We start from the raw sequence: 25642 nt of genomic DNA on the forward strand, positions 1-25642 counted from the left end.
TTCCCACAGTATCAGAGAGTAGAGTACTTTGAAAACATGCTGGAAATATTCTGACTCCTGCATGGATAAAGAATATGGGAGGACTGGTATTCACCCTGATGCAGGGTTTGTTTTGTACGCTTTGGGAAACTAGTATGGTTACTCCATTCTTTTCTTGTGACATGGCTTATCCTGTTCTCTACATGGTCTAATTCAGCGGTCCCCAACCCCCAGGCCTCAGACCGGTACCGGTCCGTGAATCGTTTGGTACCGGGCCGCGAGAGTTGAGGCTCAGGTGTGAAATGTATGGTTTTCAGGGTTTTTATCAGTTTTCAGCGTTGTTTTGTTATCGTTTTTATCGTTAACTCGGTTTTCCTGGGTCTTTTCACGTGTGTTATGAATAAATCTTCTTTTTTTCGGTACCGGTACTAGTTTTATTTTGTTGTATTCATCCGCGACACCTTAAAGGCCGGTCCGTGAAAATATTGTCGGGCATAAACCGGTCCGTGAGGCAAAAAAGGTTGGGGACCGCTGGTCTAATCTACTGAAGAAGTCACTTGGATGAGTGACGAAACGTTTCTCCCACAAAACGCTACGTCCAGATGAACAGATTCAACTTTTGGAGAGATACTCATGCATTTATACATCACGTTCCTTATCACAGCCTTATACACAATAGTATGTCTATGCAGACATAAAAGAGTGTTGACACAAAAAATAAAATTGATGTGAAAGGCTCTTTTTTGTATTTTCAAACACTGGCTGGAAAATATCTGAACTACACATGGCTACAGTGTTGTACCCATGAGACCAGAAAAACAACTGGAACCTTAATAAGTGAAATATGATGCCCTTAACAACCTGCTCTAATAATAACTGACTGATAGCTAATATACCAGCAATAAATAACAGACTTTAACACCCTCAGATTTAATGATATAGTTCTAAGCAATATTCATTGTCAGCCTAATGTAGCACCTCCCTCTCCTATAATATCAGTTTCAGTCTGCATAATGTACAGTCATTAGAAAATAAAATGTGTGTTGTTTTTTTTTATAATGACAACATTATTTACCATCATAACCGATCAGCCTCAATCAATCAGACTTGGCCTCTACCTTTCCCTGCACTGTCACAAGGTACCGGATCCCTGCAGGGCTGTATTCTCTGCCTCCTACTGTACACCTATGACTGTACACCAACGATGACACCACTGTGGGTGGGTCATCTCTGATGGAGATGAGACAGCATACAGAGCGAAGGTACAGAATTACTCCTGTTGGTGCGCAAAAAATATGAAATTATAATAACACACTGGATAGTGTGAAGAGCAGTTTCAGTAAAAGGTTCCTTCAACCTGGCTGCCCGAGGGAAATTTACAGGATGTCGTTCCAGCCTGCTGCTATCAGACTCTTTAATTCATCCACTTGGGTCAGATCCACAAATGTGGAACAGAATGAAATGCACCTCAATGCACCCTGTCACTTTTTGTATACCACAACATATATTTGCACACAAACTTGTCCTTTTATATTTATAAGTATATTTATATTTATACCTATATCTCTATAATCTTATCCGCGACTGTCACTGAATAGTTTGCGTGGTGGACCGTAAATGCTTACCCAGCTCTTTGTCCCTTCTGCCTGTGAAAGCCTTCTTACAACAGACATGCGTAGTAGGTTACATACATCTTAACAGGTTTATTTACTGCTGTTGCTGACTGCACTGACACAAACTATATCCAGAAATTCAAATATCCAGACTGAATGTTTTTAAATGCAAAACATTTCACTAAAAGTTAACATTCTGCACTCACCTATTTTTTATTAAGATTACTAGATTACTGGTTTTTGCAAGTTTCTGAACGGGTCTTATCTCTGTGCTACAGCTGTGACAATCACCATGAGCCATGACAGTAATTTAAGCAAAATCAATAGTGACTGAATGAAGCAGAGAATGTGGACACAGCACCACAAATCTGAATAGAATTGTGACATCTGAACACTATGAGTCTACTGCGAGTCGGTCTGTGACAACAACACTTGCAACATAGTGTGTGTAATAACACTGTGTTATAGCACAGTTTCAGAGAATCCGGCTCTCAAAACAAATGTTCAAAGTACCAAAAATATAGTCACAATAATATAAAAAATAATCAATAAATAATGAACTGGTTATTCAGAAAAATCCACTGTAGATGTGTTTTCTGATGCCAACAAATCTACAGTCTGCAGAGTTTATTATATTAGACTATTTAGATATGATGCCCTGCTGTTCTCCTTCCAACAGCTTCATTCTCTCTTGCTGACAAAATCCTCCGTCTAGCAGCAGATGTGTTGCATCAGAAAGAGATTTTGTTCTGAAACTCAAACAGTCTGTGCTACCTTTTCCAACATCATTCCAGTAAAATTATAGTCTTTGATTCATGGGCTACGTTGTAAAAGGTATTAACACATGTATGTTAGCATTTTAGACGTATAACTGCAGACCAGCTTTTTTGTACCTGTAAAAATGTTAAATACAAATCAGTGTCTTAACAGTCCCACCATAAGATTAAACAAGCATATAACAATAAACAATTGCAGCCAGGCAGACATTATGCAAATTAGGGCAAATGTCAGATGGATATAAGAGAAATCATTTTTTTCTTACACAAAAATATCACAATTATGGCTGCAAGGATTCATCGATTAATCCGTCACATTTTTTTTTTTCTTCACTGCTTCATTTAACACGAGGCTGTGTTTCTGCCTATTTTTAAGAGGTTTCCATGGTGACAGAGTATACACAATTTTATTTTATGCTTGAACATTATCGTATTTATTATTGTGCTATCTACTGTACAATATAAAGCGCCTTGAGGCGACTTTTGTTGTGATTTGGCGCTATATAAATAAAATTGAATTGAATTGAATTGAATTGAACATGTTTTTAAAGTGCTGAACACACATAAAATATTTTCCTTAATTTCTAATTGACCGTTGGCACATTCAAAGCTCACCTTGAGTGTGTCCTGCTTGAGTCTGACATCTTTGGTGCTGAGAATCTCAGAGAGGAGTTCATTCTGTTTGAACAGCCAAGAATCAAACTCCTTCATCCTGGATTCATGGTGTCCTTGGCTCCCCTGGAAAACCCCAAACAAGTAATCAAACATTTACATGCACACTAAAACACCTAGTGAAAAATGAAAACCATCTAAACCCAGATTAGTGATTTAATACATCCATCCATCCATCCATCCATTCGCTTCCGCTTATCCTTTCCAGGGTCGCGGGGGGCGCTCTGGAGCCTATCCTAGCTGTCATAGGGCGAAACATTTACATGCACACTAAAACACCTAGTGAAAAATGAAAACCATCTAAACCCAGATTAGTGATTTAATACAATTTTAAAAATCTATTTTATATTAACACAAAAACTTGAACTCATTTTATATGTAGAAATGCATTTTCAGATTACCAAAAAGTCTCTCAGTTTTAGTGTTCCAGAGTATGAAAGTATGTTACCAAAGTATTTTAAAGTGTATAAGTGAGAGTGTTATAAAGCAATCAAGACGTCAGGAGTTGCGTCTTTGTTGCCCCACACATACTTAGTGTAAATGTAAAAAGATTGAAACAATTCAGTGATTTGTAGATCTCAGAAACCCATATTTTATTCACCTTAGAACACAGAAGACATGTCAAATGTTGATTAAAAATATTAACACATTTTGAATGTAAGGGCAGCAACACGAAACTCAAAAAATACCGGCAACCACCAGTGCTACCCCTCAACATCCTAGTCGACACACCTATGGTATCAGTTTGAAAATCCTGCGTCGCTGCATTCTAGTTATCAAATTCACAAGGTCTTCAGAAAACATGACGTCTGACCTCAAGGTTGAGGACAATGAGATTCAAACTTGTCTGAGATTTTCAGTAGCTGCACCTATGACCTTTTATTGACAGAAAACATTTGGCACACGATGAAATATAAAATATGAGGAAGAAGACCCTGGACTACTGAGCAGCTAGAATCCTCTATGAGACAAGAACAGGACAATTTTCCTCTCCCACAAGTTCAACAGTTGCATATGGACTATTGTTAAAAGAAGAAGGAATGCCACACGACTTCTTTGAGATGTATTGTGGGCAACAAATTCAAAATGTTCTTTTCTTAAAATTAGTACATTTTCTCATTTCAGATGTTTGATAGGTTTTTATGGGTTTCTTAGGTCTGCAAGTCCATGACTTGTTTTTATTTACTTTTTACAAAGCATCCCAACTTTTTGGGTGTATCAGTGATTGTACTGGTGGTTCAGCAGGAAGCATCTTCTTTCCCGTGATAGAGGAGGCAAACCCAAAACAACAAGTTAGTGGCTTCAATTGTGAGAGGACTGAATAATGTGTTTCTCGGTTAATTTGGGCAACTTCTCGTCTTCCTCGGTACCTGTACGCTGTGGTGTGCCTCAAGGATCTGTATTAGGCCCTATTCTCTTCTCATTATATCTGCTCCCCCTTGGAGCAGTTTTTGAGAAGTATAATGTTGCCTTTCATTGCTATGCTGATGACATACAGATTTACTTTGAGATTACTGACGATCTTGCTATGTCTTTTCATTATTTTCGTGAATGGATGCGTGAGGTTAAAGACTGGTTCAAGAGTAATTCTCTTGTCCTGAACGGAAAAAAAAAAACCCGGAGATCGCGGTGTTCGATAGTAAAATTCCCCGCAACCAATTGTGTGCTGCTCTGATGCCAGCTAGCTCCCCTTCTGATTATGCTAGTAATTTGGGTATATTACTGGACAGCTTGTTTAAATTTGCCGTGGTGAGGTCTAGCTTTCATCAGCTGCACCTCATTTCTAAGGCTAAGCGCTATATTCTGCATAAAGACCTGGAGAAACTTATTCACGCATTCGTGACTTCCAGGTTGGATTACTGCAACTCTCTTTACATTGGCCTTTCCTCCTCCCTTCTCCTTAGATTGCAGACTGTCCAGAATGCGGCAGCACGCCTTTTGACGGGTAGCAGGAAATTTTCCTCCATCACTCCTGTTCTTGCTGGCTTGCACTGGCTGCCAGTTAAGTATTCAATTTAAAATACTACTCTTCACATACAAAATTATCAATAATTTAGCGCTGAGTTACTTCAGTGAACTCCTGTCAGAGCACTTACATCTGCTACCCAACTTCTTCTGGAACAACCTTGTTCTCGGCTTAAGTCTTGGGGCGACCGTGCGTTTGCTGTAGCTGCCCCAGTCTTATGGAACAATCTTCCTGTTGCTATCCGGGCCTCTGACTCCATGCCATTGTTTAAATCACGGTTAAAGACTTATTTATTTAATCTTGCTTTTCCATCTAGCCAATATTTGGTGTGTGTTGACACATTTTTATCTATTATGCTTTGTTAACTACTTCTATGTATTATGATTGTCATGGTTTTATATTTAATACGTGCCAGGTCCTTTCTCTTTTCCCTCTCCCATCTCCCTTTTCCTATCTTATTTTGTCAAGCACCTTGGTATACCCTTGGTGTTTTAGTGTGCTTTATAAATAAAGTTTATTATTATTATAATGCGTTTCACACGTAAACCCTTTTTGGAATTGGTTTATAAAAGTCAATGATGTTGTGTGTTTATTGTTTGTATTAGATCAGTTTGCATTGACGGTTTTGGTTATTTTGTTATGGAACATCCATCCATCCATATCCTTGTCAGGGTCGTGGAGGGCTGGAGCCTACCCTAGCTTTCTTAGGCCGAGAGGCCTGGAACATCTAAGATTAAATTGATCACTTGTATTTACTGATACTTGGCACTCTACTAGCAAACAAAACATAACAATATCGGAGTAACTTCTCCAGGAAGTTGCTGTAAGTTAGCTTGGTAGAAAATAACAAAATCACTGGCATGGCCTAGTTCCCTGCACAACAGTACCATTGAGTATTGAACTGGTGTTGCTGATGCTTTCTTGGCTGAGGGTCTTCTGATCTCTCCCCCTCCTCCTCCTGAGCTTAGGCATCCTCCTGCTTCTGTGCTGTCATCTCCGGAGCTAATCATTGGCGGCTGAGGATAGCTGGCCTGTGTGAATAATACTGCTTCCTCTCCATCTTCTGCCAAGACACTGCTGTTACCCCCTGTTGGCTTGTCATTGGAGACTCCCTGCCTGTGGTCAGAGAAATCTACTTCATCTGTTTTGAAGGTCAGTGCACTTTCCTTGACTGTACTTGATGAAATAGGATTTTCAACATCTGGTTCAGCTAATATGTGGTAACCTCCTTGGCCCTGGTTCCACCCTTCCTGCCCAGTAATTAATGCCTCCTCCTCCCCTATCATTGCCTCCGACTTTCCTCCAAGTGCATGCATAGAGCCAGACGTCTTGGCAAAGTCAGACTCTCTCTGCTCTTTGGAACTGTTCAACAACCTGAAAGACAAAGAAATCCAGGTTTCATGTTGTCGTAACTCGTCAGTGGTACCAGTGGACAGAAACGTTCATGTCAAACCTCAGTGCCTACTTTAAATACAAAACCTGATTTCTTGGTTGTTTTTATATATATTAAAAAACAACATTTAGGAAACAGATCTGTTAGAGTGAGCCAAACCTAACTCTGCCATCCTTTTCCCAAAATTTGTGCAGCGGGGACGGTCTTTCTTAGTTTAGAGAGACTAAATCTAATATCAGACACTGAAAACATTTAGGGCATTAAGAAACAAAAAACACAACTAAAAATAAGCAGCAAATATTTGAGCAGACATCTACATCCAGCTAACACGGAGAAACAAAAGCTACAGACACTGGTGTCCTCAGTTACTAAACAAATAACAATGCTGTCTTTGTACTCTTTTAGGTAAACTGAGGGTTTAGAGACATTTCTGGAAACAGCCTTGTGGAACTAGTTGTTAGGAGGGGTTTGTTGAATACACATTTATAATTAAAAATGTGTCTATGAAGGGCTCAAGCAGCAGCTAGTGCTGCTAAGATGTGTCCTTTTGGTATAGACACAAAGCCGGAGTGATAAAGGAAAACAAGCTAGGATCAGTATTGTGATAATACCACACACTGTAATAGTACCACACACTAAGCTAGGCTGAAAAAAGGAACTGCTGTGTGCTCTTCTTGTACCTGTGCAGATTCAGACTCATTTCGTACAGGGCCAACCAAGAGTCTTTTAGGCGCTTCATGTCTCGAAGAATATGGACCTGCCCCTCCTCAGAAGTCTTCTTTAAAACTCCCTGACCCTGAATATCCACCTGCTGCAGCTGGAGCTCCTTCTCTGGGAACTCCCCCAGTGCTCTCTGTGGAAAGAGGCAAAGAAATACTTATACATGGTGAACAAACTAGACCAAATATATTTTTGTCTTAGGACTAAAGCCACAGTATCTTCTTTTATTCCACTTGCTTCAGTGATGCATGTCTCATTTTTATCAGTGATACAAAGTCAATAAAATACCAATGTAGTCCATCCACATTCCATAATGTTACTCTGCTCATGAGTAAAGCTTTGTTCACATTGGTAGCGATTTCCTCATTGCACATCTCTTTGAGCAGAGTTGGTTAACAATTGGACATTCTAGCCCTCAGCTGCCCAAGTAACCCTCTAATGCATTTACTCTCAGCCCACAGTCTTTCTATGGTATCTGGTTGACGGGTTGCTGTGAATCACTTCCTTTGTGGGTGCAGCTGAAACCCACTCCCATTACCACTGGGACCACTGTTACCTTCACCCTCCACATCTTCTCTAGGTCTTCTCTGAGCCCTTAGTAATTCTCAAGCTTCTTGTGTTCCTTCTTCCTGATGTTGCTGTCATTCGGTATTGCTACATTTATCACTACGGCCATCTTCTTCTGCTTGTCTACCACCACTATGTCCAGTTGGTTAGCCATCACCAGTTTGTCCGTCTGTATCTGGAAGTATATCTGTCTTTCAGCTGGACTGAAAGACAGCACAGAGACACTAATCATGGCAGCACAAGAACAAGCTCTGAGCAGAAGATTCATTGAGGCTGGGGTCTATCAGACCAGGCCAGAGCCCAGGTGCAGGTTATGTAAAGATGATGTTATTCTTCTGGAAGAAGTCCCTTGTCCTGCGGGCATTGTGTACTGTAGCATTGTCCTGTTGAAAAACCTAGCCGTTACCGCACAGACGAGGGCCCTCAGTCATGAGGGATGATCTCTGCAACATCTGGACATAGCGAGTGACTGTTTGTCGCCCCTGCACCTCCTGAAGCTCTGGTGTTCCACTGAAGGAAAAAGCACCCCAGACCCCCTTGACTGTGGCGTGTAGAAAAGGTGGATCAGGTGGAGCAAGTGGGATCTGCTTGTCATGCCAGTAACGTTGGAAAGCATCAGCACCATCAAGGTTACATTTTTTTTCCATCAGAGAATAAAATTTTCTTCCACCTTTCAAAGTCCCATGTTTAGTGCTCTCTTGCAAAGTCCAAACGGACAGTTCTGTGGTGCTCAAGGAGACGAGGCCTTTGAAGACATTTTTGGTTTTTTAAACCCTTCAGTCTCAGATGCCGTCTGATGGTTATGGGGCTGCAGTTGGCACCAGTAACAGCCTTAATTTGGGTCGAGGATCGTCCAGTGTCTTGACGGACAGCCAATTGGATCCTCCGGCTCAGTGCTGGTGACATTTTTTTGGGTCTTCCACTTGACTTTTTTGTTTCATAATCCTTAAGAACATTTAATGAATTCCAAATGACTGTCTCACTGCATCCCACTTCAGCAGTGATGGCACGCTGCGAGAGACCCTGCTTATGCAGTTCAGCAACCTGACCACGCTCAAAAGGGAAGGTTTTTTTGCCTTTGCCATCAGAACATTACATGTCATGACAGTGTGACTACCTGACAGAAAATGACAATGAATCCACATTTTTGCACAGATTTGGCCTTTTAAAGGCATGTGGTCGTAAACTTTTGATCAGCTGTAAAACAGTTTGTTTCAGTTTAAGCATCGTTTTCAATAAATTGCATGCTCAAAAAACTTTTTTGTCTCACTCCTTTTTTGTCTCTCTCTCTCTATATATAGTATACATATAACCTCACCTTTTTTTTTAACATTTAACCTAACCTCTGGCAGTTCACCACTTGCCTTTGTACCATTTGAAGCCATTAATTGGACTTGAACAACTTGAATAAATAACTGGAAAAATTGTAGTGTTCTAAAACTTTTGACCGGTAGTGTATATATTAAGAAGGTATAACGGCAGAATTTTCCAGACTAGGCTGCATTGTTTTTAGCACATCCAGTGTAACTGGCAAACACACACACACAGACCTCAGCTTCATGCCGGCGCCCCTCTATGCTCCACTCTCCTGATGGGCTGTGGAAGGACATCAGCTTCTGCTTCATGATCATCAGCCACTTCTCGATGTTTAGAAGGCTGTCATGGAATCTCTCGTGTTCTGCAACAATTTTGTCACTCTCATCTACCTTTGCCTGTATATAAAAGAAAAATATAAGTTCGACAAGCTTTGTCATGGAAAAACAACTTAGAATTCATGCAGTGGAGGATTCTTTTGGCTGCTCCCTTTGAAAGTCACAATCATTTGACTCGATCCCACCCCATCCCTAGCATACACTGACCCTCTGTATGTTCACCTTCACTACATCCATTAATGTTCTCTGTGATCTTCCTCTTTTTCTCCTGCCTAGCAGCCTCATATCTAACATAAACACATGAATAAAAAAAAAGGTCAGTAAAGAAGAAACATGCATCATGGAAAGTCTCTAGTAGCTTAAAACTATTGCAGTGTAAGTAAGGGAGGATTTGGTTTCACCTGAAACAGTCCAAACCACAAGCTTTGTCAAAAACAAATGTTTGAAGCCTAATCTTAAAAGCAGAGAGGGTGTCTGTCTCCTAAATCCAAACTGTGAACTGGTTCTACAAAAGAGGGGCCTGAAAACTGAACCTTCCACCACCCATTCTATTTTTAAATACTCTAGGAACAACAAGCAAACCAGCAGTCCGAGACCAAAGTCCTCTACCGGGATACTATGAGGTATGATAATTCTAGGACATTCAAGAACATATGCTCTCTCTTTCTAGTCTTTGTCTGTACTCACTGCAGCATTTTGGATCATCTGGAGGCCTTGTGGAGTTTTTAGGACCTTGTATTAATACTGAACAGTAGTCCAGCCTAGAAGTAATAAATGCATGAACTAGTTTTGCAGGATCACTCTGAGACAGGATGTTTCTAATTTTAGAAATATTGTGCCAATGGAAGAAAGCCGTCCTACATATTTTTTTTAATATATATACTTCAAGAACATATGTTAAAAAGTCCTCCTGCTAGAGCATGTGTTACCTGCATGGGAGGAGCACGATTCCCACAGGGGCCAATAGCCAATGCATCCATCCTTGTTGCGGCGGAAAGTGTAGTTGGAGAGTAACGCTGCTGCAGGCAGCTTATGGACTTGAACTTTAGTGGACTAATGCTGGCAAGTGTGCGTTCATAGAACCAGTAAGTCACATTGGGCACATATTTTATTTCAGTTGCAGTTAATGTGGACAACTGTTATTATTACCAGTGGGTCAGCAGCTATACTGTGGAAGCAAGTAGTAGCCTGGCTTTACAGGCTACTCCTCATTGCCAAGTTGTTCACAAAGATTTTCCCTGACTGTGCTAGCATACGAACCTGTTCTTACTAAGAACCCCTGAGTAAGCATAACGGCATTTGAGTGAGCAATTGTGTCCACTGGAGGGTAGTGTCGACTCACAAATGAGGGAATTAGCCTAAATTGACTACGATTCTGTGTTTATGCCATCTGTTATGTCATTATGATAATCTTTTTCTGGAACCTGGTTCTGTCCATGCGCAATCTGGGGTTGGACAGATGGGGTTCTCTGTAATACTGAATGTGAAAGATGCTGAACCAGTGAAAGAGATGTTTATGTTATTTCTTATTTGTATTAATTTCAGAACCACATCCTTACTCGCCAGCGAGACTGTGTGTTCGATGTGGGCTCGTTATAAATAAAGTTCTTCAACACTGTGACATTATTCCACCTCGCTGACTGAACCTTATTACCAGGGAACCACACAGAATCACATTTCAGAGATAGCTGACTAGTGTGTCCGCTATAACAACATATGCTGGTCAAGAACTTAGACTACTACTGGAGGTTAAGCTAATACATCCAGAGTAAGAATATGATTAGATACCATATTTCTAAGATTTTTAGGACAGAGTACAGTAACAGTTAACTCAGAAAGGTCAGTTGGAGAAAAAGAGTCTTTTTGTATCGCATATGTCCATAAGCGATACATAATGTTATGTTTGTGAGATGGTTCTACATATTTTTTCCCCTCTAATAGTTAGAGCTTTAATCTCAAGATAATTAATGAAGTCATTACTACTTAAGGTTAAAGCAATGCTTGGCTCAACAGAGGTCTCCCTTTCTGTCAGCCTGGCTACAGTGCTGAAGAGAAACCTGGGGTTGTTCTTATTTTCTTCAATCAGTGATGAGTAGTAAGATGTTCTGCCTTTATGGGGGCCTTTTTTTAAAAACAGAGCAACAAAGTGTTTTTCCAGGCTAAATGAAGACCTTCGAAATGAGTGAAATGCCATTTCCTCTCCAGCTTATGAGATATTTGCTTTAAGGTGCAGGTTTGAGTGTTATACAAGGAAGTCAAGTACTTAAAGGCTCTTTTTCAGAGGAGCCAGAGGAAATTCTTAACTCAATAATCAACCTCTGTGAGTAGAGTTGGTGTAGCTGCTCTGCACTGTGTCAGCACATGGTATTGAAGGAAATAAGAGTGGAGGACTTCTATCCTTAAACTTAGTTACAGCACTTTCAGAAAGACATCTACTGTGATGAAATGTATTTCTCACTGCTGTGTAATCCATTATCATAAAATGAAATGCTATTAGAAACAGATAAGAATAAACAGGATTTTGGGGGAAAACTGAGGGGTGTGAGGAAACACTATTAAATGTTCAAATGGTCCAATTCCAGAACAAGATCTAGAGTGTGATTCCCACCTTCAACCTATCTGTCACTCCTACAACAGACCTCACCACAGTCTCATTATTCTCACAAACTTCTCTGCCACTCCTGACGTCTTCATGCGCCACACAGTTCCTCTCTTGATACCCTATTATATGGCTCTTCTAGATCCACAAAGATAGAGTGAAGCTCCTCCAGTCTTTCTCTATACATCTCCATCAACACTCTCAAAGCAAAGATCACATCTGTATTTCCCTTTCTCAGCATGAAGCCATACTGCTGCTCACTGATCGTTACCTCCCTTTTTTTAAATCTAGCTTCAACAACTCTTTCACATGTTCATGGTATGGCAGATCAACTTTATCCTTCAGTAGTTACTACTGCTCTGCACATCTCTCTTATTTCGTATTTCTGGTTCTTCTGGCGCCGTCGCCCGAGAAGGAGACGTTACAGACCATCTGTCCCTTCTGTAATCATTGGAAATGTGTGAGACTTGCTGTTCATGGCCTTGAATCAAAAACAATCTTTGCCTGCCGCCAAGATAAAAATGTTTTGGATGGTTGAGGTCGGGGTGGGTACTTATCTTGTTATTTAACATGATCGTATTACTTCAGGGTCACAGATAATCTAACTCCAGCAGTAGTAAAGTACCCAGTTCCAGGGGAATATTAGGAAAAAATGGGCAATTCACACTTCTTATATGAATGTCCCCTTACCTTGACGGCAATGTGCAGATGTTTCCATTCATCACAGAGTTTCTCAAACTGAATCCTGTTGGTCTGACTGGAGGAGACCAGAGTCTCCAGTGCCATGACCTGGGCTTCATAGTCTTCTACATCCTTTAGGATGACCTAGAGACACAAAAGTAAGTGTGCACATCAAAAATGAATAAATAAATCAAATAAAATTTTATACATGTCTAAGCTTCAACTGAGTGAACTTCAGTTTCACTCAGGGCAGAGGTACAGGCAAGATCAGACATTCACAGTTTGAAACATTTAAGACTAATCACCAACAGTACACAGCAAAATTTATCAGCCTTTGTAACAACTGGTCAAGTAAAATAATGCAATTATTGACTATTTATGGATTTATTATAAGAATCCAGCTACCCCTATAGTCTCTTGGTTCATCATGTTGAATGCCTGCCATATGGAAACTACGGTGTTGCTTCATTACAGTCCTCGCCCTGAGAGACGAGCACTACATCACTCTCCATTCTCCTTAGTAATACTGGGATTTTGATGAAACAGTGCACAGCTTCACTGAACTGAAATACAGCATGTCATAATAACAGTACTTCATTAACACACAGGACTGATGGTAAATAATATTTTGTGTCGTCTATATATTGTACAGGTCAGCTGTTAGAAAGAGATGTTAGGTTTTTATGGAATAATCTGTAGTAATGCGGCTGTCCTCTGAAAAACCCTGCACTCAGTCCACAGGACCTCACACAGTCCCCAGCAGTTTGTATCAGAACAGTTATATGAACACAATTTCTCCTGCCTTTCGTTTATCTGAATTGTTGATGTTTTCAGAAAAAAACAAACTGAAAACCAGCAATTACACTGCTGTATTATTGTGATACATACATTACTCCTTTATCAGGTCCGCTAGTTTTTTGAGCTGATCATTTGTACTGCTCTTGGCAGAATGCTGCTTATAACTGAAATTAACTAGCTGCATTTGTGTTTTTTAATTGTGCACCATTAGGTAACCCTGCAACTGCAGCACCAGGCTAATAAACATTTTCCTGCCAACTGACCCCAAGTAAAAAAACAATAATAATTCTAAAGGCTGACAATACAATAATGGATTTTGCTAATGCAACCTGAATTATACCGAAGCTTAAGCACACTTTAATTGATTAAAATGCATCAGAATTTTGGTTTAGAGCGCTTGTATAAAGCTGCAGTCTTCATGAAAGGCAACAACTTGACAAGAAGCACATTTTGTTAAAGAGTTAACGTGTGGTTTAACAGGCCATCAGTAAGTTCTGGCATGAAATGGAAAATGCAGCTATAATTAACATTTATATTTGGATGATCTTCTCTACTTTGCCAATCATTCATTATCTCCTTATAGAGTCATCTCTTCTCCTTCTATAAACCCTCTGCTAAAGGAAGCATTAAAGCTCCCTTTTCAGTATTTGGAGAATATCAACAGCCTTTTTTATGGCCACCACACACATAAGTGGGTTACTTCACCTTCCCGAGAGAAACAGACTATTTGAACATAACTTCTGAAGATGAGAAAGGCATTAAAAGCAGTGGACGACATTTTTCATTTGCTTTTGGAATTGAGAGCAATGATAAGAATTTCATTTTCAGAGTGAAATGTTGCTTCACATGAGTGAATTTTGGAACCTTACAGGACTGAAAAACTTAAATGAGGCAATTGAATGAAATAATATGAACAGACAGCGTTCCCTGAGATTGATGGACTAACTCATATTTAAAGGGTTTACAGTATGACTTTTCATGTCAACTGAAATCAAATAAGCAAATACGATACAAACATTCTAACATTCAGCATACTTGGGCAAACACAGTCCAACTATGTACCAGCCATGATGAGAACATTTTTGAGGAATGCAAAGAGTGACATGGCTTTGGACCTGGCCTTCAAACCAGCCAGATCTCTGATTGAGCACTGAGAGTGCGACAGGCCTGATCCGTGGTGGCCAACAGGATACAGACAATCTATTCCAAGTGCTGTCCATGCCCATACAGGTCACAGCTGTTTTGTCAGCTTAGAAAGACATAGTCATAGAAGATGAGTCAAATTATAGGCAGGTGGCTGATTAATGTATGTCTAAGCCAAAGTCTGGCGGGCTAGAAAACTCACCCCAAACTGGTCTGACTGGCTTTTTTTTGCAAGAATGTCAGGCTGTAGACCATCAGCTGTCATCAGTCTGTCTTTGAAACTGGACAACTTTGAGCACATCAGCTCGTATGTGTCAGTGAAGTCCTTGGTTCTTGAAATGAATGCCTGTGAGAAGGAAAATGTCATTAAGTGTGTTTTTATCTTTCATGCCTGGGCTGCATATTGAAACCCCTCTCTTTTCAGGGATGGGAACTGCACCATCCTTCAGTCAACTTAAAGTCTAACAGTATTTTGTCAATCAGATGTCTTCATTCTCTGAAGATGAGTCTTCATTCAAACACACACACACACACACACACACACACACACACACACACCATTGATTGAATGTGCCACAGTATGAACACAATATTGAATACTAAGCACAATATCTGACACTACAGCAAGTGCTTTTACAGCAATATCTTAATATCTACTTTGATAATTATGCCAGGTCCTGCATGTACTTTGAGTTTCTAAACTGTGACAGCTCGAGTGTTGCACAAAATGTTGTTACATTGCAATAAATCCTGCAGGCCTGCAGTAAATAAGATTGGTGTGGGCAAAGCGAGACAGAAGGGCGTTCTCCAAGACAATTGTGTCTGTTCACTGACACAAACTAATTACAAACCAGTTGCCAGTTTACTTATTGTTCCATAGTCTGATATTGAAAGGCAAACTAGTGACTGTTATGTAGCCTCTGACAATATTTACTGATTTGACAGTCACATTCTCCTTTAGACTGTCTCTTGGACAACTCCGCCCTCTTTTCTCATGGCTCTCTGTGTAAGCATTTCTTGTCAACGCTTGAATAGTGACTTTTCCAATTGAATTAGATTTCTTTCTACAAGTACTTCACACATATATAGTAGCCAAACATGACCTGCTAATGATTTCAGGATCAGTCAAAAAAGTTTGTCTTGGTCTTTTCTTTAAGCCTGAGGGATACAGTCAAGCTTTGAACAAACTGAAACTCAAACCTAAGACCTAAGACAAAACAAAGCTCAGGGGATGGTGCCAACATGCTCATACCTGTAGCCTGCTCTTCCTCTGCTGCAGCTGAACGTGCAACAGTTCTCTGTTCCTCATGGCAGCGCTCAGTTCACTCTGCAGTCCATCAGACCTCTCAGGACCAAACACAGAGTCTAGCAGGTCTCCTTTCACTTCCAGTAGACTGAAACGCTCCTGCAGTTGGACACTTTCCTTCAGGAGACACTAAAGCAGAGAGCAGAAAAGGAGAACATATTCACACATCTCATTCCTTCACTTTCCTTTTTGCTAAAGCATATAGTTAGGGCTGGACCAGGTGACCCTGAATCCTCCCTTAGTTATGCTGCAATAGACGTAGGCTGCCGGGGATTCCCATGATGCATTGAGATTTTCCTTTCCAGTCACCTTTCTCACTCAGTATGTGTTAATAGACCTCTCTGCATCAAATCATATCTGTTATTAACCTCCGTCTCTCTTCCACAGCATGTCTTTCATCCCGTTTTCCCCCGCCCCTCCCTGAGCCTGGTTCTGCCGGAGGTTTCTTCCTGTTAAAAGGGAGTTTTTCCTTCCCACTGTCGCCAAAGTGCTTGCTCATAGGGGGTCATATGATTGTTGGGTTTTTCTCTGTACCTATGAAGCGCCTTGAGGCGACTGTTGTTGTGATTTGATTGATTGATCATACTTTATTCATCCCGAAGGAAATTGGGTTAAGGCTGCCAGCCGTGCCAGCGCCGTAAATAAAATTGAATTGAATTGAATTGAATTCCTGATATTTTTAGTCAGTCCCCACAGAACTGACCAAATCTGGGATCCATAAAGTATATCTTATTCTCTTAACACATCACACAGTTAATCCAGATGAAACCTTAAAATTATTGCTATTCTGAATGGAGCAAGGTGCGCAGTGGACAACAGAGAATATTATTTTCACCTGCTTTAGTTATAGTGAAATATAATATAAATATAAATAAATAAATACAAGCTGGCTTTATATCCATCCATTCTTTTCCGGTTATCCTTATCAGAGTGACAAAGAGCTGGAGCCTATTCAGCTACCATAGAGTGAAAGGCGGGGTGCACCCTGGACAGATCGCCAGTCTGTCGCAGGGCAATTTATAATCATCGATTAACCTAAATCAACTAATTGCATATCTTTGGACCGTGGGAAGAAGCCGGAGAGAACAAACTCAAACTCCATGTGCAAATCTTACAGAGTTGCACATAGCCATAGATGGTGGAGTCAAACTGAGGAACTTTTTACTGTGAGGCCACTGTGCTGCCCAGCTAGCATTATACAACTTCTCAAAGTCCACATATTTACATGAACATTCATCTAAATATGTCTCAGCTGACTGCAGGTTTCCTCAACCTTATAAAGATTATATTGCATAATGACTGAAACTAGCACCACTGGCAAATAATGGGCTGTGAGGTCAGTTCCTTGATCATTAGTGTACAAAATGTCATGAACATTTATCACTGATAAGTGACCATTCATCAGTTGTTATGAGTCCCGTTCACAGAGAGTTGGGGAATAGCTGCAATCACAGCATTGTAAGATGGTGACAGATGTACCCTTAGGCCCCCTCCTCGATTCAGAGATGGTCTTTCCCTTTTCACGTAAATGGCGTCCTTGACTCCGCCCTCAAACCAGCGTTCCTCCCTGTCCAGGATGTGTACATCCTCATCATTGAAAGAGTGTCCACTGGCCTGTAGGTGTAAATAGACTGCAGAGTCCTGGCCTGACGAGGTGGCTCTTCTGTGTTGAGGCATCTGCTTAGCCAGAGGTTGTTTGGTTTCCCTGATGTATAAATCCTAGCAATCCTCCTGGCACTTAACAGCATACACTATGTTACTCTGTTTGTGTCGGGGGACCTGATCCTTGGTTGGACCAATTTTTGGTGCAGTGTGTGTTTTTAGGATTTAAAAGCCACAGAGACGTGGTGTTTCCGGGTAGGATAACAGAGCCCTCTTCCATGTACAAGCTGGCCACAATGGGTGAAACTGGGAACCCATGCCACACCTGTTTCTGCCTGTAGTACTGGTCCTTGTATGTGAAATATGTAGAATGAAGACAGAGTTTCAAGAGCAAGCACACTCAGTTGGTGTTGAGAGTGGTTCTGTTGCTGAGGTTGGGGTCGCCCTGTAATCTGTTACAAACTACTTTCACTGCTTCAGTGACTGGAACAAGTGAAGAGAGATGTAACATCGCCATTGATTCATCTCCCTCCATATTGACATCTCTTACCTTCTCAACAAAATCCAAGGTGTTCTGGATGTAGTGTTCAAAGGTACCTACCAATGGGTTCGTAGCCAGAAACTTTGAGATGTTATTATGCAACTAAAAACGCTACATCCAGATGAACAGAATCAACTTTTTGGGAAAAGGTTCTGGCCTGCATGCCTTTTCTCAGGGTGCTAAGATTTTCCTACAATCTGAAGACACGCATGTCAGGTTAAAGAGCTGATTCTACATTGGCAGCAGATGTTGACAGCAATTTTTGAAAGCCAATCTAACCTGCTAACCTGTATGATTGTGTCTGCTCTGTTTGTGTTAAGCTAGTATTAAAGTTTTTCTTAGTTGCACTAAACAATTCAAATTTGCAGGGGTTAACATACACAAATTTAAAAGGTGAAGAATTTTTCTATATGAATGAGCAAAAAGTCTTTCTAAAGATAATGCATTTGTTTTACCTCAATCTTCTGGACTAACATGGCAACATGGGAGAAGTCTGTGACCTCAGCAGAAGCTTCCAACACGTGAGAAACCGTATCTTTCCATTGGTCGTAGACCAGTAGCGGGTCTTGGAGGATGTTTCTCAGTCCCAACTCAGACTCTGAACACAGTCTAGTTGCTCGACATTTCACACTGAAACAAAACACATAAGAAATTTACGACTACAATTTGCAGAGAAGTTTCCAGAAGCCTAAGCTGTTATGATTTATCCCTGCAGTAAATAAATTGACAGTAAAACTTTGGAGCTAATAAGTTCCACATTCCTGCTGGTGTTTTCCATCCATCCATGCACTCACACAGCACTTTAAAACAACCACATCTGACACAAAGTGCTGTACATTGGAACTAAATAATAAAAAGAAATAGGACATAAATACAAAATAAATTAAAAAAAGATTTTAAAAAAACTGAAAGAAAAAGTCTCATTGGAGCAGAAAGCCAAAGGGGAGAAAAAGGGTTTTAAGACAAGTTTTAAAGGTGGGAAAGCGAACAATGAATGCAATACAAACACTGGATACAGAAAGCTGGATAATTGACATAGGGATGTGGCTGCACTGACTGACAGGAGTCTGCTAGGCCTCATCAACTACACTGAGTCATTAAACTAGACATGTTCACAGTGTGTGTGCACCTGGTGCCTTTTGGAGTATGTTTAACTGATTACCTGACCAATGCTATGGCTTTCTATGTGATATAGACCAGAGGTCCCCAACCCCCGGGCCGGTAGTGGGCCGTGAGAGTTGAGGCTTGGGTTTAAAATTCATGGTTTTCAGGGTTTTTATCATTTTTATAGTTAATTCGGTTTCCCTGGTTATGAATAAATCTTTTTTTTTTGTACCGGTACTTGTTTTATTTTGTTGAATTTATCCGCAACACCTTAAAGGCATCCGTGAAAATATTGTTGGACATTAAACCAGTCCATGGTGCAAAAAAGGTTGTGGACCGCTGATACAGACCATCCCAGAAGTTTGTGTTTCAGTGTTTTTTTAAACTGTGACTTAGCAGTAATTAGCAGATATATGTTTGTGCACCCATGCAATTTAGGAAATTAAATGTAGGATTTCACTGGGCTGTTTTTTTTTTTTTTTTTAAATAGGCTGCTCTGTGCATTTCTGTGCCTCAGCAAAGTTTAATATAACTATACACAGTATTTATAATGTAACATACCTGCATTTATAAAGTGTAAGCAAACATTATTCAGATTATTATATTATATTTTCAACAGAAGATTTATTATAGCACAACATTCTCATTTGGATAACGATAGTAATCTAAGGAAAGTAAAATGATTAATTTCACTAAATGATTAGCCATTATGGGGCCTTATGATCCACAAATTTATGGCTTGTTATAGTTAGGATATTTTTTGTTTTGTTTTGGGGTTTTTTAAAAAAACAACAAAAAAAACAAGCTCCCTAGCACATACCTTTGATGTTCTTTAACAACAGCCAAGACATCATGAGAAAGGTGACGCGAGTCCTCTGAGAACCTGAAGAGCTCCCTGAGCTGAGCCTTGAGCAGTTCCACCTGGGATTCTTCCCCTGCTAAAGTATTCCTCACACCCTGAAACACACAACAGAATATAAACAATACAAGGAGAGTACAAGTAGCAACTCCCACAAAAACTAACCGAACCCCAACACTCACTGAGCTATTATATAATCCTGCACCTTCATCAATTCAGAGGTTAACTAAAGGCAATCATCTTCCTAGTTGTAACTCCTAGCTGAAATACAAAATACTAAAACCTTACAACTTACAGAGGGTAAACAACGAGTACCCTGAATCACTGATACAAGGCAGGATACATTAATGGTTTCATGTTGTTTATACCAAATTTTGACCCTACCACCTGAATGTTGTAGCAGATTTAGAGTTTAATAAGACTACCCAACGTTTGTCCAATACTTTACTGTCTAATATTGGTGAGCCTGTGTGAATTGTAGCTTCCTGTTCTTAGATGAACCTGGTGTGGTCTTCCACAGCTGTAGCCCATCTGCCTGAAGGTTGGATGTGCTGTGTGCGCTTCTGCATACCTTCTGTGAGTTTTCTACTGCCTTCAAGCATTCTGGCGACAAGACATTTTCACTCAGACAACTGCCACTGATATTTTCTCTTTTAAAGACCATTCTCTGTAAACTCTAGAGATAGCTGCGTGTCAGGCACGTGCAGAGGGGGGGGCTGGAGGGGCTTGAGCACCCACCCCTTTCCTGATGGGTGCCCAGAGTGCCCTTTTGTTGAGGCAACTTTTAAATTTTTTTTATTTATTTATTTTTTTTAATGTGTGTGTGCGTGCGGAGTCCTGTCTGTGTCCCTCAACAATAATATTTAACTATTAATCACAGTTTTGCTAAATAAAAGGATCTTGCATCAGTCACATGATCACTATTAACCAATGATCGCCCTTGACGGCAGAACGTGCTGATTACGAGCCGGGAACAAGCTCATAAAGAGCACGCGCATTTTTAGCGGTCCGGAGCTGTAGGAGAAACACAAATTAACTCAGAGACACAGACTGATGCGACAAAACCAGTAAGTAGGTGTACAGCACACAGGAGTATTAGCTTATCACGTACACGCTGGTAAGCTGTCTTGTTGCAACTGACGAACTGAAACAAAAGAGCGTGCCGTGTGTGTAACAGCGCGACAAACCTGTCCTTTTATTAACTGCACAAGTAGTGCTGGTCATAGCTGCTGGCTGACTGTGTAAGGCTGTCATGGGTCTGTAGCTCTGTCCACCGTTTTAGGGAACATATTTAGTTTTAAAGTAAGTTACAGGGCTTTTCCTGCCTTTCTGGAGGGCTTATATTTCACTAAAAACGATCTAATATGCATGTCCACATAATTATGGATTATTATAATTATAATATTTAAAAAACATACGCTGTATTTTAAAGAACATACATTAAGACACAGATTATATTAGATTTATATTTTAAAATGCTGATTTTACAGCAGTAAAATTATTGTATCTCTACAGTTTAAAAATGTAATAAGCTTTCTCCCTGCACAGAGTGGATAGTGAAACAAATGGAATCATCATAAATACATTATTTCATATTTATTACTTTTTTCCCCTCATTGCTTTATTATTGTAGCTCTAGTAATAAATAATAAGGGAAGGATTCTGGATCAGCTCCATGATGCCCATAGTATATACAGTATTCTGAAGGTCTAAAATGTCCCTGTGCGTGCATGTGTGTGTTTTATTTATATGGATTTTTTTAAAATTAGTACTCATGATATAACATTGTCCAGACATGGCTGGTAAGGACATGAGGAGGAAACAGTAGGAGCTGTGTGAGGCTACTAAAGGCAGTGGATCCCTCAGTAGCTGGATTACAAAGAGCACAGGTAACATTAACACATGTACCAGTTGTTGGAGAGGTATTCTAGTATAAAAATAATAATAAGCACAACTGGAATGTTTTGCTTCTATAACATTTTTCTGTCATCATTTTATTATAGATTAAGTGCAAGAATTGTTAGGTGTGGATAATTAAATTATAGTTTATTGCAAAAGCAAGTTGTGCCTTGTTCTCAGATAGACAGCAAGTGGAGAGTGTTATATGAGATGAGGGGATGGAAGGAAGAAGAGAAGCAGAGTGATTCACAGGCAGAGCCGAGTTTATTTCTCACAGTTTTCTGTTGCCTTATGGTTCCAAGTGCATTTTGTTATGTTCTTTGCATTTTGTTATTATCTCACGACACTTGTTTAATCAGCTACCATCTCTCCTATGAACTTTTTAATGTCTACAGTCTCAGATCAACACAGCCCTGCCTTCCAGCACTATCAGTAGCAGAAGCAGCAGAAACCCCTCAACAGCAACATTGTACCCATCAGGTAAAACATAGGCTACGTTTGCTTTGCCTTGTCGCCACCTCACAATAGTGATATAGTATGATGCGATCCCATATTAGATTCTTGATGAATGTGTGTTGTTGTTATTCAGCCTGGTTCGATGTGCCCCTTTTTAACTTTGAGCACCCGCCCCTTTAAACGTCTCGGCACGGCCCTGCTGCATGTGTTTGCGTTGTCGAGCAGTTGAGCAGTTGAACAGTAGTACCTAATGACAGTGAGTATCTATTGCAAGCTCTTGACTTTCAACTCTTGTCCCTAGTGGGGTGTCACACAGGCAATACAGGCAATATGGTTCAATAAACAGCACTATGTAAAAGCTTTGAGTCATTTTCATTTCATTATATCTCTGTGGATACACAAAGGTAACACAGCATTTCCAAGGGTCAAAACTGGAGTGAGAATTCTCATCAAGAAATTCAAAGAAAGCCACAGAGTGCAGAACAAGCCTGGCAGAGGTAAGAAGCAAGAAACAAAACTAATCAGAGACACGTATACAGATTTTAAAATGAGTAAATGACCTAGCCAAGTTGGGAACTGTAATATCAAAGAAAACAACCCCTAGAGCATTGCACAGGAATGGACTATAAGCTGCAAACTAAGAAAAATTCCAGAGAGACACTTTCAAATCAGACTGAAGTATGCTTAGAACAACCTGGATAAAAGATTATACATACTGGAAGCATCCTTTGGTCAGATGAGACTAAACTAGAACTCTCTTTGGACAAAGAGGCTCTGCTTACGTTTGGATAAAGAAAGAAGAGGCATACGACCCAAACAACACAGTGAAACACAGTGGAGGGAGTACTATGCTGAGGGGATGCAGCATACATGATACCTCCATAACAAAGCCCAAGGCCCATACCAGAAGACCATAAACTCTGGAGCAGTGTGAGAGATTTGCTAAACAAAAGAACGGGCTAAGTTTGCTCAGGAAGCATGTGTGACAGTTGCTGAAGAACACAAAAGAATGACCCCAGGATGTTATTCAACATTCAAAGCTCTTCTTTGTTGCTGTGTTTGGGATTACAGTCATGCTCAACAATAAAGTCCTGCCAATTAGACACTATTCAGATGCCATGGTTGATGAAAACCTTGTGGTACTTTTTTGAATTTATAATTTCATCAATTTTACAAAGATATCCAACAAACATGCAGCCTTGAGCCATGACAGAGTGTTTTACAGATGATTGGCGACACTCACTGTATACCTCTCTCCCATACACATGACAATAATTTGAACCAAAATTTTCCAATTTGGGTTTATCACTCAATGCCTGTCACCATGGATTTTCAATGCAGTTTTCATATAATTTGGCAGACCTGTGATTTTGTCCCCAGTTCCCTAGCTTAAGTATGGCTCCTTGACTGCCACCCCTCCTGAGTCTGGGAATGAACTTGATCCTACTATCTTTTCTCTTGACCTTAAGAAAAAAAAAAGGCACCTCCCAGTGCTACCCCTCAGACTCCTAGTAGATATCACCTATGGTATTAATTTCAAAATCTTATGTCAACTTGTTCTTAAGTTATGGCATTCACAAGACCTTCAGAAAACCTGACCTCTGAGATTTTTACTAGACACACCTATGGTATCAATTTGAAGTTCCTACATCACCTAGTTCTCAAATGACCACATTCACACTATTACTGTCTTTAATGTCACTGGAAGCTAGTATTCTGAGTATTTCACATTTCTATCCATTACCACAGTGGGAAAACATATCTACCAGGCAGATAAACATGAGGTATTACAATTCATTTGACATCTTTAACTATATAGGCAACACGGTGGTGCACACTGCTGCCTCACAGCAAGAAGGTACTGAGTTTGACTCCACCAGAGGCTGGAGCTTTCAGTGTGGAGTTTGTGTGTTCTCCCCGTGTTTCCGTCGGTTCTCTCCAGGTACTCCAGCATTCTCCCACAGTCCAAAGACATGCAATTAGTGGGTTTAGGTTAACTGGTAATTATGCTTATAGGTGTGAGTGTCTGTCTATCTGTGTTAGCCCTGCGACAGACTGACGACCAGTCCAGGGTGTACCCTGCCTTTGGCCCTATGGTAGCTAGGATAGGCTCTAGCTCACCCTGATAAGATTGCTTCAAGGTGAGACGATTATACAGATGAGTGCACCAGATCGTCTGGCATTCCAGACACACCTAACAAAAGCCACCCCACAGGTAAATGGTAAATGGTAAATGGACTGGTTCTTATATAGCGCTTTTCTACTCTGTCTGAGCACTCAAAGCGCTTACAGAGCTTGTCTACAAAAAAATAAATCTGGCTGTGTTTCTAGGAACACAGAGAGAACTAATAATGTGACTGAGACACCTCTCTGAGGAATCCAGTGTCTGCCCTCAAGTAATGCAGCCCAAGTTAAAGAATCCAGTTAAGCGGAATTCCAATGACCAACCAATAACCAACTCCCCCTTCGCTTGCATACAAGCGAAGGGGGAGTTGGAGTGGATCTGAGATTCTTTCTGGAAAAGTAGCTGAATAGTAAAAGGGACCACAACAACAGCAACATGGCCAGTGAGCCAGACAGTTATTAAACACAAGGCGCAAGGTAGGGGCTAAATTACAGCTAGTTGGTAAGCAGTGATGGTCTGATTCAGAATGATACTGTTCTCTCAGACAGGTAGAACAAAATAAAAACAAAAACAGTCTGAAGTGATTCATCAAATATACTTGGGTGGCTGTTAATGTACCCGCTGACCTACTCAATACAAAGAAATAGCCAAAAATAAGGCAGCCAACCAGCAGACCTAAAAATAAACCTCAAAGGACCCTTAAAGTGTGGCTGAAGGTCAGTGATTGCTCTTGGAAACATTTTTGTCTCTCTTACAGGGTTTGTTCAACTTCTTCTGGAGCACAATATATGGGAAGTTGTACCACAACCCCCCCAAAGATAACAGTAGACGTTGCACTTCAAATAGAACAAAATTCTGGAGTTTCCACATGGCAATTATAACTGAATATGTATGTAACATAAGTACATTTTTCATTTTTAAGACCCAATATGTAGGCATGTACACTGCCCTGTGCAAAATTTGTTACCCTGAATCATATACTGGTCACTTAAACTGGAAACTAAACCAAGCTTTCTTTTATTGTTTATATCAGGATATTTCAGACAGTATACAAATCAATCATCAGCACATTAAAAGAACTGCAGACACTTGGTTACAGAAACGGCAGGAAAAGAAGAGGTAGGACTTTCCTGTATTTATCTACATCTCCACTACCCTTTACGGTATAACACTGCTGATATGGTTAATAAA

The 25642-nt window shown here is 40.3% G+C and overlaps 1 protein-coding gene and 1 long non-coding RNA gene across 5 annotated transcripts in view; one reads left to right on the forward strand and one right to left on the reverse strand.

Moving 5' to 3' along the window:
* syne3 (spectrin repeat containing, nuclear envelope family member 3) overlaps positions 1-25642 on the reverse strand; it is a 47874-nt gene that overhangs the window by 13207 nt on the left and 9025 nt on the right. For both annotated transcript variants that reach the window (XM_005464750.4, XM_005464749.4), the window contains exons 7-15: positions 19933-20069; positions 18464-18638; positions 15812-15994; positions 14762-14905; positions 12628-12762; positions 9237-9398; positions 7080-7252; positions 5894-6380; positions 2984-3106 (exon numbers count right to left, since the gene is read on the reverse strand). In XM_005464750.4, coding sequence (XP_005464807.1) covers positions 2984-3106; positions 5894-6380; positions 7080-7252; positions 9237-9398; positions 12628-12762; positions 14762-14905; positions 15812-15994; positions 18464-18638; positions 19933-20069 — 1719 coding nt within the window. The remainder of the gene's footprint in view (positions 1-2983; positions 3107-5893; positions 6381-7079; positions 7253-9236; positions 9399-12627; positions 12763-14761; positions 14906-15811; positions 15995-18463; positions 18639-19932; positions 20070-25642) is intronic.
* On the forward strand, positions 22313-25630 carry LOC102082312 (uncharacterized). 3 transcript variants are annotated; one of them, XR_268077.4, is made up of 4 exons: positions 22313-22350; positions 22731-22823; positions 25209-25340; positions 25485-25630. It is a non-coding gene; the product is annotated as an uncharacterized LOC102082312 (long non-coding RNA). The 3 variants fall into 3 exon arrangements; XR_003215165.1 differs by lacking the exon at positions 22313-22350 and adding an exon at positions 22419-22582; XR_001223496.3 differs by lacking the exon at positions 22313-22350 and having other exon boundaries at positions 22419-22823.

The sequence above is a fragment of the Oreochromis niloticus genome, linkage group LG19 (genome assembly GCF_001858045.2).
Source record: "Oreochromis niloticus isolate F11D_XX linkage group LG19, O_niloticus_UMD_NMBU, whole genome shotgun sequence".
NCBI lineage: Eukaryota > Metazoa > Chordata > Actinopteri > Cichliformes > Cichlidae > Oreochromis > Oreochromis niloticus.